At 60.0% G+C, this 12,713-nt stretch overlaps 1 protein-coding gene across 1 annotated transcript in view; it reads left to right on the top strand.

Moving 5' to 3' along the window:
* PSTPIP1 (proline-serine-threonine phosphatase interacting protein 1) overlaps positions 1 to 12,272 on the top strand; it is a 41,073-nt gene extending 28,801 nt beyond the window's left edge. Inside the window, exons 4-15 of the mRNA XM_065871140.1 lie at positions 15 to 49; positions 290 to 396; positions 2,725 to 2,787; positions 3,425 to 3,523; positions 4,473 to 4,518; positions 5,540 to 5,619; positions 6,246 to 6,344; positions 7,426 to 7,522; positions 8,063 to 8,153; positions 10,611 to 10,666; positions 10,862 to 10,995; positions 11,969 to 12,272. Coding sequence (XP_065727212.1) covers positions 15 to 49; positions 290 to 396; positions 2,725 to 2,787; positions 3,425 to 3,523; positions 4,473 to 4,518; positions 5,540 to 5,619; positions 6,246 to 6,344; positions 7,426 to 7,522; positions 8,063 to 8,153; positions 10,611 to 10,666; positions 10,862 to 10,995; positions 11,969 to 12,100 — 1,039 coding nt within the window. The 3' untranslated portion in view covers positions 12,101 to 12,272. The remainder of the gene's footprint in view (positions 1 to 14; positions 50 to 289; positions 397 to 2,724; positions 2,788 to 3,424; positions 3,524 to 4,472; positions 4,519 to 5,539; positions 5,620 to 6,245; positions 6,345 to 7,425; positions 7,523 to 8,062; positions 8,154 to 10,610; positions 10,667 to 10,861; positions 10,996 to 11,968) is intronic.
* The last annotated feature ends 441 nt before the right edge of the window (positions 12,273 to 12,713 follow it).

The following is a 12,713-nucleotide window of genomic DNA, read 5'->3' as shown; positions in this document are numbered from 1 at the left end:
TTTCTGTTTTGCAGCTCCCTGAGGGCCTCCTTTGACTCTCTGAAGCAGCGTAAGTCCCACCTGCTCCCCACTCCAGGCTGCAGGGTGACAGGACCTTCTGGGAACACCAGATCCCCCACCGTTGGGGATGGATGGATGCTGGCCGGGAGTTGAGGCTGGTGGAGGACTTGGGGGTGACAGAGATGAGCTGTGGGGTGGGGGTGGGCTGGCCCAGGCAGGGGCAAATATGTGAGTGGCTGGGGCCCACCAGGTCTGACACCGGGGACCACTGTCCTTACTCCACCCCCAGAAATGGAGAACGTGGGCAGCGCCCACATCCAGCTGGCCCTGGCCCTGCGTGAGGAGTTGCGGAGCCTGGAGGAGTTTCGTGAGAGGCAGAAGGAGCAGAGGAGGAAGGTAAGGGGCCGCGGGGATGGGCCTCGAGTGGGTGGTGGCTGTTGTCGCTGTGGAGGCAGTAGGGGACGGGCTCTCCCGATGGGCAGCACCCCAGGCTTGCGGGTGATGGCGATTTGAAGGAGGAGAGGGGGCTGTGGACAGACGCCTGGTACTGGGACCAGGGCCCAGCTCTCGGGCCTGAAAGCCCCACTGGGGGTCTTCCCCCTGCACTGTCTCAGGCCAGGAAGAGGGAAAGACCTTGGTCTTTTTGATCATCCTACTACAACAGGCTATAGAGGGTCCATGACAGCTTGGGGGTATCCAAAGGAGGCAACCTAAGTTGGCGAGTCACCAGAAACTGGTCCTGAGCCCAAGGATCAGGGCTGTTTACCTGGGAGAAAGGAAGACTTGGGAGTCAGTCACTGCAGCCACTCTGCAGGGCTGCCTGAGGCTGAGGGGAACAGACAGAGCTTGTGGGGAGTGGGGGCTGCCGAGCCTACCTCAGCATCCAAAGGTACTGTTCACCCATCTGTAGGGTGTGGCTGTCCCTAGATGGAGGGATTGCATGGAGAGGAAGTGAGGTCCCCATCATGGGAGGTATACAAACAGAGGCTGGAGGCTACTTGTCAGGGAAGCTGCAGAGGTTGGATGGGAGGTGGGCTTGGTGACCCCTGTGTCCCAGGGCCCCCTCCCAAGTCTGAGACTCTCTGACTGGCTGAGCACGTGGCCCTCTGGGAAGGCAGGTACGGACACATGATCAGCCTCTCAGGGCCTTAGTGATGAGCGTGGCGCCTTGGACAGGGTGGGAGAGGCCAGGGCACAGGAGCACTTCTTGCTTGGAGAGGAAGCATTATTGTAAACTGTCCAAAGAACTGAAAATGGAAAATTCCACACAACTGAGCTGTGAAGGGACAGAAGGCAACAGTTCATGGCTGGGGCCAGGCTGGGACTGGGTGTCCCGGCCAAGCCACTTACCCTCTCTGTGCCTGTTTCCCTCTTGTGGGATGGCACACTTACATCCACCTGCCAAGCTTTGGGGGACCCAGCCCAGAACTAGGCCCCTTGCAGTCTTCACATGCAGGGTGCTGACTCCGATTAGTAGCTCTGGCCACAGAAATTTAGTGTGGCTGTACTCCCTGTCTGCCCATCTGGCCAGCTGGGGCCTCAGGCTTTCACGATTCTAAATTTGGGTTCCTGAGCAGACGATGGGTCCTCCAAGCCAGTCCCAGAAGTTGGCCCAGCCTTAAGGAGCTGCAGCAGGCGACCCCTCTGAGCTGGGACTTGCTTGCAGAGCATCTACTGTGACAGCGAGGCCCCAGGATGGCCGTTTTGAGCTTTCCTGTGGCCAGTGGGGCTGTGATGTCTGAAAAAGCTGTTCTGGACAGAGGGACAGTTCCAGGGTGTGATCAGGGCTCCCACAAGCGAAGGACAGCCGTGGTGTAGTGTGCGGGGAGGGCTGCCTGGGTGTGTGTGCACACGTGTGCATGTATGGACGTGGGTGTGCACCCAGGAGAACGAGAGGACACCTCTGCACACCTGTGAACATGGGCATGTGTTTCAGTGTGTGTGTGTGTGTGTGACCAGGTGGCTTCTCGAGGTCTCCCCGCTGGCACCGGCCCCACTGAGACCCCAGGCACGAACCGGCTCCAGCCCCAACACGAGAGGTGTTTGATTTCCCATTATCCTTAGAGCCAATCTCTGTCCAGGCCGAGTTCCATCCTCTCCGTCTGTACAAGGAGCCTGGGAGGCGAGGTGGAGGTGCGGGGGCCCCGTGTGCACCAGCGGGTGACCATGACCAAGTCTGGGGTGTGTACACAGGGCCCATGGCTGTGTGTGGCGGACACGGGAGAGTGTACGTATGTGTACTTGTGAGCGGTGTCTGCGGTTGCTCTGTGAAGGCCTTGTGTATATGCAAGGGGGAGTGTGGGGGCCTATTAACGTTTACTTGTGTGTGTGTGTGTGTGTGTAACTCTGTGTGCGTGTGTGTGCCAGCGTGTGTACACGGGGTATGATGGCTTTGAGTGGGTACAGAGGCTTGTGAGTGAAGGACAGCATGCGTGTATGTGCACGTAGGTAGGTTGGGTATTCCCGGGCTAGAGACCAAGTCCTGGCTGGGGTCTGCAGGGAGAGGACACACCATGTGTGTCCATGCCCCGGGCTCCTCTAGCTTTCTGTTCTGAGCAGTAGTTGTGAAAGAGCAGGCTGCGGGAGAGGGAGGGCATCTTGTCACCACCCGCTTCAGAGCCAGGAAGAAATGCTGGGCCTCATCCCAAGGACACCCCGTCCTCTGGGCCTAAGGGAGTGTCCTGAGGCCACGGCCCCAAGCTCAGAGCCTCATGTCCCCCGCAGTATGAGGCCATCATGGACCGTGTCCAGAAGAGCAAGCTGTTGCTCCACAAGAAGGCCATGGAGGTGAGTGCAAGGGTCTTAGGCCTGGAGGGGTGGCAGGGGTCAGGGTGTGGATCCCAGGAGCCCTGGACTGGGCACCTGGGACAGGGCTTGCCTCAGGCCTCCATCCAGCAACAGGCACAGTGGCCTGTTGGGTTCTTGGTGTTGCACTCGCTCCCAGGGTGCCATGCAGATTGGCCCACGGCCTGACCTTGGGGGGCTCCTGACTGATGGGCAAGCAGCCAGTCCCGGACAGCGGTCTACAGGGTCATCCAGGCTGTCAGCTGGGGACTCCAGGGGCGGAGGGAGAAGGGACCCCTGAGCTGTGTCTCCTAGTTCACTGAGTAAGGAGAAAAATAGCTCCACCACGTGTGCAGAGGCTGGCATCGTGATGATGCATGGCATTTTAAGGGCCCTGCTGGCGGTTTGATGTGACCACACCTGTGAAGAGGCTGGGGCTGTGGGCAGGGCTACATTGTCCCCACTGGGAAGGGGCCTGGGAACAAGACTCACTTCTCCATCTCCATTCTGGATCCCCAAATCCTTGTCCCTGGTGAGGAGGCCCCCAACCCACCCGCAGCCCCCAACAGGGAGAAGGGAGGTTGGGCTCAGGAGCCTCACTGGGGCCCCCAAGTCACGCCCCTCCACACACACCCCCCAGTCCAAGAAGACATATGAGCAGAAGTGCCGAGATGCAGACGATGCCGAGCAGGCCTTCGAGCGCATTAGCACCAACGGTCAGCAGAAGCAGGTGGAGAAGGTGCGTGGAGCCCCTGAGGCCATGTGGTGTCACAGGGCTGGGGCAGGGTGGGGAGGGAGGGAAGGGGTGCCACAGACACTCCAAGGCAAGGTCTGCATCTGGGATATCCTGGCTGCTCACCTCGCTCTGAACCATCATCCCTCTGTCTGTGAAATGGGTTTCCTAGAATCTCAGGGTCTAGATAGACAGTCAGCTTGATCCCCTTTGCCATCTCCAGGCTGCACCCAAGGACCCATTCCTCAGAGCAGGCCCACTGCAGCCCAGGCCCAGAGCTCACAGGGCAATGAGAGCAGATGCTAACCCTCACACAACCCTTTGGAGAAGGGCTCAGTAGGCGCATGTCACAGAGAGGAAACAGGCCCAGAGATGGTAAGTGACTTGTTCAAGGTCTGAGGGCCAGGCAGAAACAGAGAAAGGACCCAAACCCAGGTCGTCCAGAACCCAAGCTCTTGACTGCTCTGGCCTCTTGGCCAGGGTGGGAGTGTCAGAGATGCCAGGGCTCAAGAACACATTTTGCGCATTGCACAGACAGGAAAGCTGAGGCCCAGAGAGGGCAGGGGCCTGCAGGTGAGTTGGTGGCAGCAAGTCAGGGACAGAGCCCCAGCCTCAGCCAGTGGGTTCAGCAGTGGGCGTGGGGCCCCAGGGCCCGGCCCCTGGTCTACATTTCTCCCTCTAGGTCTCAACATCTAGTTTTCACATGAACCTGCATGAAGTGCAGGTTTTTGTTTTATTCCTTTTTTACTGGAACCAGGCTGTGGGCCCTTGTAGGGTGAGGCTGGAGTTAATGATAGAACTTGCCCACAGTTGGCTCCTGAGTGTCCCCCTGTGTGGCCAGAGAGGGGGTGACAGAGTCCCTTCAGGGTTGCCCAGGGAAACTCGGAGCCCAAGGGCTGGGCTGGGGGGTTCCCGGGGGCGGGGCTTCAATGCTGCTTTCCCTCTGTCTCTTCAGAGCCAGAACAAAGCCAAGCAGTGCAAGGACTCAGCCATGGAGGCAGGTACGTGGCTAGCCCACCTCCTCAGCTTAGGGGGTAGGGTGGCTTGGACATCCCTTCCCCCACAGCACACTTCCTTCACCCTGGGGACACAGTCACGCTCATCACTCTCATTTCCATACTTACGCAAGTAAAACGAAACCATTCGTTTTCTCACATTTGCCAAGACTGTTCTTGGTGCTTTGCATGTTTTAACTAACACTCACAACAATCCTGCAAGGTGGTCATTATTACTATCCCCTTTTTTTTAACAGACAAGGAAACTGTGGCACAGAGAGGTTAATTAACTTGCCCAAGGTCACACAGCCAATAAGTGGTAGTAACTGTATTTGAACGCAAGCCATCTGGCTCCAGGGCCCAGGACTTTCACAGCCACAATCAAGGGAGACAGGCCCACTCATCGCACACACCTCTCTCTCTCTTACATACACTGAAACCCATCAGAGCCTTCTCTGGGCTTCTGTCTCCTCTATCCTTCTCCTGATGCCAGAAGACCCCAACACCCCTATCTCTGCTGACACAACTCCTAGGACAGAGAGCTTACCGTTGCTCCCTTTCCCTGGGAAGGCTCTCCCTCCTGCTAGCACTGCCTTTCCCAGGACCCAGCTGCTCCCTTGGCTGGGGGCACAGAGGTCATGGTCCAAGCTTGCTGGCTTCCCGGCCCGATAGCTCCCAATGCTCCCCTTCACCCCTCCTCCAGGGCTGCCCTCTCTGAGCCTGTTTCCCATCTGGAAAGTGAGACGGTGGGACCTGGGGATGGTGAGAGGCCCAGATTCTGACTTTGGGTGTATGAGGCTCTGCTCCAGCCCCAGGCAGCTGGACCACAGGGGGAGCTGAGAGTCACCCTAAGGGCAGTACCACAGTGAGTGGCCCTTAGGAGCGTTCAGATGTAGCACCAGCAGCCAGGGCAGGTCTCTCTAAGGAGGGGGAGGGCACTCTGGGCAGGGGCACTGCAGGAGCAAAGGGGTGGCCTGTGGGGGGTGTCTAGGCCGCTGGCCTCCCCAAGGACTGCCTGTGCTTCCAGAGCGCGTGTATAGGCAGAACATCGAGCAGCTGGAGAAGGTGCGGGGCGAGTGGGAGCAGGAGCACCGGGCCACCTGTGAGGTGAGACACTCCCGGCGTGGAGGCTGCTCCCGAGCCACGAAATGGGAGGGACGCCCGTCCCCGCTCCCGCCGCTTCACGGGGGGGGGGGGGGGGGGGGGGGGGGAAGAGGCAGTGCTGCGGGAAAGGCATCATTCCTTCATTCATTCACTCATCCACTCACTCCACAGGCCCTGTGCTGAGTCCCTGCCCCTGGGGAGCTCACCGCCTGGCTTTGTGCTCTGGGTCCCCTTTTGCAGGCAGGCATCCTTCACCCCTTTTGGCTGAAGCCGAAACTGAGGCTCAGACAAAACCCATAGCTTCCCTGGGCTCTGCTGATGAGCAGGGCCTGGGAGACAGGCCTCAGGATTCAGGGTCCAGGGCTCCTCTTAAGACACTCCCCAGGGTTACACTCCCCCACGCCTGGAGGAAGGACGGGGCAGGAAGCCCACAGGCAGTTCAACTTCCCTCCCCAGAAGCCTCAGGAGCTGGCACAGAGGTGGGGGTGGGGATGCCCAGGAAGAGTCTTTCCTTTCGGCTTGGCTTCAGCAGAAGGGGTCTGGCTGGTCAGCCCCAGCTGAGCTGAGTGGGGCCTGGCCTGGCCCAGCCCTGCAGCAGCCCCCACCCCCCGCCCCTGCTTCTCCCCCAGGCCTTTCAGCTGCAAGAGTTTGACCGGCTGACCATCCTCCGCAATGCTCTGTGGGTGCACTGCAACCAGCTCTCCATGCAGTGCGTCAAGGATGATGAGGTAGGGGCTGAGGGCAGGGAGGGGTAGGGAGTGGGAGGGGGGCGTGAGGAGAGGGCAGCCTCCTAGCAATGGCGCACCCAGGTCCACCTGAGCCTGTCAGCAAATACCTAGTCCTCTGTGGTCCGAGCCCTGGCCTCAGGGGTCTCCGACCTCAGTGCTGAGCCGCTGCCCCAGGCCCCGAGTACAGGGAGCTCAGTACCACAAAGGGCCACAGCCTCTCTGCCTGCAGACTGGGCTTTGTGGTTACTCTGGCATCTGCCCTCTCTGCTCACCCCTGCTCCAAGGCCTTGGCTCTGCTATCGGAGCCACAGAGCACATGCTCCCTCTGCTGGGATGCAGAAGGGAGGTGGACACAGCACCTCAGAGGTTTGCAGAGAGGCTGGGGGACCCTCGGTTGCCCTGCTCCAGGCCTGGCGCTTGCAGGAGCCAAGGTCCAGTCCCTCTTCTGTCTCTAGACATCTCCAGGGTGTCCTGGTTCCCCCTTACTGAGCTCTACATGCCCGGTGGGCTGGGTGGGTCCTCCTCAGCAGAGAGGGGCCGCCACCTCCCTTGCCAGGGGCCTTGCAGTCCTAGAGCCATAAGTTCCCTCTCTCATGGCAGCCCTGACTCCCTGATGCCCGCTGTTGTTACTTGCCTAACCCCTTCTGCCTATGGGGTGAGGAGTTTTGGGGGTTTTCTCCCCAAATGACTTGAGCCCACCTGGTGACCTACTTGTAGCGGAGGAAGGAGTGTGGGCTCTGAATCCTCTCATACCGGATCCAAAGCCCAGCACACTGAATTCCTGCTTTGTGACCTTGGGCAAGTCACTCTCCTCTGAATTTCCTCATCTGTAAAATGAGGAAGCAGTGTCTACCTCAGAGAACAGGAGTGGGGTAAATCCCTTGCAAAGCAACTTGTGCACAGTAGGTGTTCTGGAAACAGGAGAAGCTGTCAGCCAGGGCTCTAACCCCTCAGGCAGGCCTGGGGCAGTTACACCTCAAGGCCCCTGGTCAGAGTTCAGACCCGAAGTGGGGGCAGGCTTGACAATGTGGGCATGGAGGTGAGGCCTGGCCCCTCAGCCTCTGCTTTTCCCTGCCCCCAGCTTTACGAAGAGGTGCGAGTGACGCTAGAAGGCTGCAGTGTGGATGCCGACATAGACAGCTTCATCCAGGCCAAGAGCACGGGCACTGAGCCCCCAGGTGAGGCCCACGTACGGGCAGCACAGCCTCTGGGTCCAGGCCCGCCTTCCCTAGGCCTGGCCCAGGTTCTCTGAGCCTCAACTGCCAGGACAGAACTGGGGTGGCTCACAGCTCCTTTCTGGGTGGAGAAGCCTTGGCCAGGCCCGGGGAAGGGGTCAGGGACAGTGCAGTCCCCTGGTTGGGTCCTTAGCCTGCCACCTCATCCAAGATAGAGGATGAACAGAGCTTAAGAACACTGACACTGGAGGGGGAGATGAGGATAGGGGCAGAGGCAGGAAGCCTCTCCAGAGCACCTGCTCCAGCCTGCTTGGTACCACTAAATCTTGAGTCTAGACTATTTGGTCTTGGTGGTACCCACAGTGAGATATCTCTAGGAAGGGAGCAGGCCCTGTCCTCAAGCACCAAGGTGGTCAGGGCAAGGATGGTAAGGTGGGGCCCCAGTCTGGGTCTCCGGATGGGGAGAGGATGGGGTGCCGAGTGGCACAGGTCCTGCCTGCCCTGCCCTTGCCACCCTCGGCCTCATGCGCTTGCTGCCTGCAGCTCCGGTGCCCTACCAGAACTACTATGATCGGGAGGTGGCCCCGTTGTCCAGCAGCCCTGGTGTTCAGCCGTCCTGTGGCATGATAAAGAGGTGAGCCGCCTGCTGGGTGCCAGCCGGACGGGATACGGAGGGTGGGGCCAGGGGTGGGGAACGGGGGCTGCCAGGGAGGGAGGCCAGCCTCTCCTCCTGCAACTGACTCTTCCACATGTATTTATTGGGCATCTATTATGTGCCTGGTGCCAGGGTTTAGGTGCTGGGCACTCTTCGGGGACAAGACAGGCTCAATCTAATCTCATGACACCCTCAGCCCGAGGGGACCTAGGCATTAAAGAATCACAGCTCCCTTATTCACTAGCGACTATGCTCAGAGCTCCAGGGAGACCCCAGGCTGGCTGACCGCTTGGGCTCTGCTGCTAGCCTGGTTGGAGCCTTGGACGGTCAGGCTGCAGTGGCAACCCTCTCCCACTGGCATGGGATCAGGGCATAGGAGAAGGCCCTACAGCCAGTACTCTTGGAGAATTCTCCAGGTTTTTCCAGGGCCCCTTCCCTGGCCTGGCTGTGGTAGGTGCCAGGGTCCTGGTGTCAGGCCCCAGCGTGTCACTTGCACAAGTCACACACCTCCTCTAGGCCCGGGGCCTATGCGTGTTGGGGGCAGACTCAGACCTAAGGACCCTCTTGGTTCAGGCCTTGGGTGACGACGGTGACAGCCCACTGGGAGCGCCATGGCCTGCTCAGGGAGCCCCCCTGCCCAGGAGCCAGTTCCCTGAGTTCCCCATCTGTACACATCTAGGAGCATCCATGGGCTTCACATGGTGCCTGCGCCCCACCCCCATCCCCAGGCCTCTGTGACCTCCTCCCTCCCTCCAACCCACTGCAGAGAAGGCCCTGCCTTTGAGAGGCGGGTGGGGTGGAGGTGACAGGCTCCCAGTCCTCTGAGGACAGCTCATTTCTGAGGCCTCTGGAGCCGCCCTGCAGGAAGGGTCCTGGGAGGCAGAGGCTTGTGGGCACCATGGCATGCTCCTCTGGGAACCCTGAGAAAGTAAGAACCCCAGGAGGAGGGCATTCCTACCCTCGCTATCATTCCAAAATCTTAGGGGACTCAGACCTCCCTGCACTCCCAGTGAGGACCCAGATCCCAACACACGTGGTCACTTAAACAACGGGACAGAAGAGCTCAGCTGGGGCAGTATCAAGAAAGGACAGAAAGGGGTCTGATGAGGATGAAAGATAAAGAGGGAAAGAGGTCGCACAGGCAGATGCCTGGCTGTTGCAGGGGACAGGCAGGGACCACCGTGTGGGGACCAGAAGCCAGGCAGGGCTGGGGAGGGGCAGGGGCCACTGGCTAGGAAGTGAGTGGACAGAGGAACGGAGTCAAAAGCGCAGACAGCCCTGGCACACACAGCCTCGACGAGCTGCTCCTCCAGCCCCAGCCCTGCTGGGTTAACCCTACCTGGCAGGGGCAGGAGTGCCACAGGCACTAAGTCTGCAGGGCCCAAGTTAGCATCAGGCCTTCCCACGTATGCCAAGTCCACGCATGCCTGTCCATGTGTTTCCATCCTGGGCCCTCAGCTCCACAAACCCTGCAAGGGGGCGGGGGGTCCCGGATTCTCCCACCCTGGGAAAGGTCTCTGTGTCCCACCTGGCACTACAGAACAGCCTCCTACGGGCCCAGCCCCTTACTGGGCACTCAAGACCCCTGGCGGGTCTGGCCTGGTCCCTATTTCAGTCTTATCTCCTGTACACCCCAAACTGGTCCACTCCACTTCCCAAATTCCTCTGTCGGTACAATCTGCACCTTTGCACTCCTCTCCCATTCACCAGCAATGCCTTGCACTCCAGTCTCTACCTGATAAAGTTGAGTCTTTGCAGACTTGGCTTGACCCCACCAGGCCAGGAAGCCTTTCCTGAGCGGGGGAAGTAGCATCAGCCTCTACTCATTTAGCCCTTAGCACTGTCTGCTTCGGGGCACCCACATCTGGTTCCTTACTAGGTACCCCAGTGTCTGCCTCTGCCTCTTGATTCTTGCCTTTTTTTTCTCTCTTTTATTCAACAAACTTCCATGACTCCAGCTCAGTCCAGGTCTGAGCCAGGCACAAGGTAAGGGGTGAATTAGCCCAGCACTGCCTCCTGGACCTCACTTTGTGTGGTCAGGGAGCGGCTGGGCTGCCCAGGCTGGTGAAGGTCCTAGCGAGGTGTGAGTGGGCCAAGCTCTAGGGGGCAGCTCCTTTGCCCATAGGGGAGGCTGGAGCAGGGGCCTGGTGGGTGTAGGGCCTGGGCCCTGGAGCACAGAGGTCTTAGAGCCCCCAGTTAGGCCCTGCAGGGAGCAGGTACTGAGAAGATGTCTACAGGGTGAGGGACTGGGAGAGTGCGGCTGGGCAAGAGCCACTGGACCACTCTTTAGGGAGCCCTCATGGTGAGAGGCACCCCATAAATCACATCTGTGCCTGGAGGCTAGGGGCAACCCCAGCCCTGGAGCCCTGTGGGCTCCCTGCCTCGTCTACTCCCCCCATCCCACCCCGACTCACCTGCTTTCCTCCCTGTCCCCAGGTTCTCTGGGCTGCTGCATGGAAGTCCCAAAACAACATCGTCAGCAACTTCTGCGGGTAATTGGGGGTGACAACTGTCAACCTGGGGTGAAGGGGAGGATGCCTACTTAGCACAGATGGGCCTTCCAACAGCTGGGAGGTTGGGGGTTGGGAAGAGGCTGGGCCAAGTCTGGGGAAGCTGCACGTCAGGGGGGCCTCCAGGGACCACTGTTCTTTGTAAGGGGCGGGTGCCAGGCCTCACCCTGCTCTCAGCCTCCACAGAGACCCTGACTCCCACCTCTGATCGGAATGAGGGTGTCTATGCCGCCATCGCTGTGCAGGAGGTGCCAGGACCCCACACCCTGCCAGCCCAGGATTACAGGGCGCTCTATGACTACACAGCCCAGGTGAGGCCCCGCCCTCCCCTCCTTGGGAGGGCACCAGCATGCCCAAGGGTGTGCTCGCACATAGGCACATGCACTGAGTGGGCTGGGGTGGGTGCCCTTAGAACAGCACCTGGCCCTTGGGCGGGGCCCAGTGCGGACGTGCTGAGTGAAAGATGATGAACGGCACGAGGGCCTTGGTCACAAGCACACGCGGTGTACAGGCAGGTGTGCGCGTGTGCAGCAGCTGGCAGAGCTGCAGCTATCTGAGGAAGCGGTCTGAGGATCAGGCTCTGCACCCACGGGTGAGGGCCTTGTTCTCCGTGACCACGGGCGCCCAGAACAAGCCATGGTCGGAACGAGGCCCTCAGCTGTGCCAGGGTTGATTTTCTGAAGCCCACAAGTGGAGGATGAGTAAAGGAGCCACAGGGCAGCTGTGCCCAGATCCCCAAAGAGTCTAATCTGCTCCCAGTTTGAGGTGAGGGAGTACAGAGCTGGACTCCAGATCCACTGGGACTGAGGCCAAGCATCTCCTTGGGGCTCGGCGGGCTGCACTGACTCCCGAAGCCTGGTTCCCTGGACAGGGAGACAGCCCAGGAGAATGATGGTGTGCCTGTATGACAAGGGCTAGCAGAGGTGCGGGTGTGGCAAACACACCTGACTTGCTGGGTTGCAGCGTCTGAAGCAGGGAGGGGAAGAAGGGATTGGCAGGGAGGTAAAGCGGGGGAAGAAGCCCCAGGTTGTGTGGGAGGCCCACAATGACAAACCAGAGGGAACAAGAGGCTGAGCCCCACGAGGCACCCCACACCCTATGTCTCCAGGGCTGCCTTAGCCCAGAGTGGCCTTGTCTTGCAGCCCCAGGAGGCCAGCATGTCTCAGCTGACAGCCCATCTGGGAAACAGGCTGGCATTTACCGCCTGGGGTTGGGGGAACGCCTGACCAGAGGCCCTCCCAGCAGGCCCCCTTCAGCCTGATGCGTTTTCATTCTCTTGCCCAGAATTCCGATGAGCTGAACATCTCTGCAGGGGACATCCTGGAGGTCATCCAGGAAGGGGAGGATGGCTGGTGGACAGTGCAACGGAATGGGCAGCGTGGCTTTGTTCCTGGCTCCTACCTGGAGAAGCTTTAAGGAAGGGGCAGTAGCCCCCGCCTGGACCTGTCCTGTCCATGGGGCCAGCAGTGCCCCCACCGCTGCCCTGGCCTCGCAGGGGCCTCAAGACAGAACCTACCCTCAGGAAAGGTACCGGCTGCTCCCGAGCAGTCCTTCCCACAGGGAATAAAGGAGCGCTCTTTTTCCTCCTTGCACCCGTGTCCAAGTGCTCAATTCGGAGGAGGCAAAGGAGGGGAGAAGCCCAGGAGAGCAGAGCTCCCCACCTGCAGTGTTGTCACTGAGGCCCCAGCTCAGGTCTGTCCCTGGTCTGCTGGGGATGGGGAGGTACCCCAGCCCTGGGTCCCGGGGAACTGCCAGGGAGACACGTTCACAGCGGGCAATGGGAGAAGGCCACAGCGGTCAGGGAGGATGGGGTAGGGGCAAGGAGACGCTCGGGACAGCTGGGATGGGGAGACCAGGCTTCCTGGGGCAGAGGCACTAGACCAGGGCAGCAGCAGACAGAACACAGGGAAGGCAAGAGCAGCAGGACAGGGCAGGTGTGTGAGCACAGGGAGGAGGGACACCTGGAACGTTCTGGGGATGAGCCAAGCTTAGTTCCAGGCAGGAAACAGGTGACAGGTCTGCCGAGGCG

The sequence above is a fragment of the Phocoena phocoena genome, chromosome 2 (assembly GCF_963924675.1).
Source record: "Phocoena phocoena chromosome 2, mPhoPho1.1, whole genome shotgun sequence".
NCBI classification, from domain to species: Eukaryota; Metazoa; Chordata; class Mammalia; order Artiodactyla; family Phocoenidae; genus Phocoena; species Phocoena phocoena.
The sequence above is the reverse complement of the archived record's forward strand: the minus strand, read 5'-3'. Positions and strand labels throughout refer to the sequence as shown.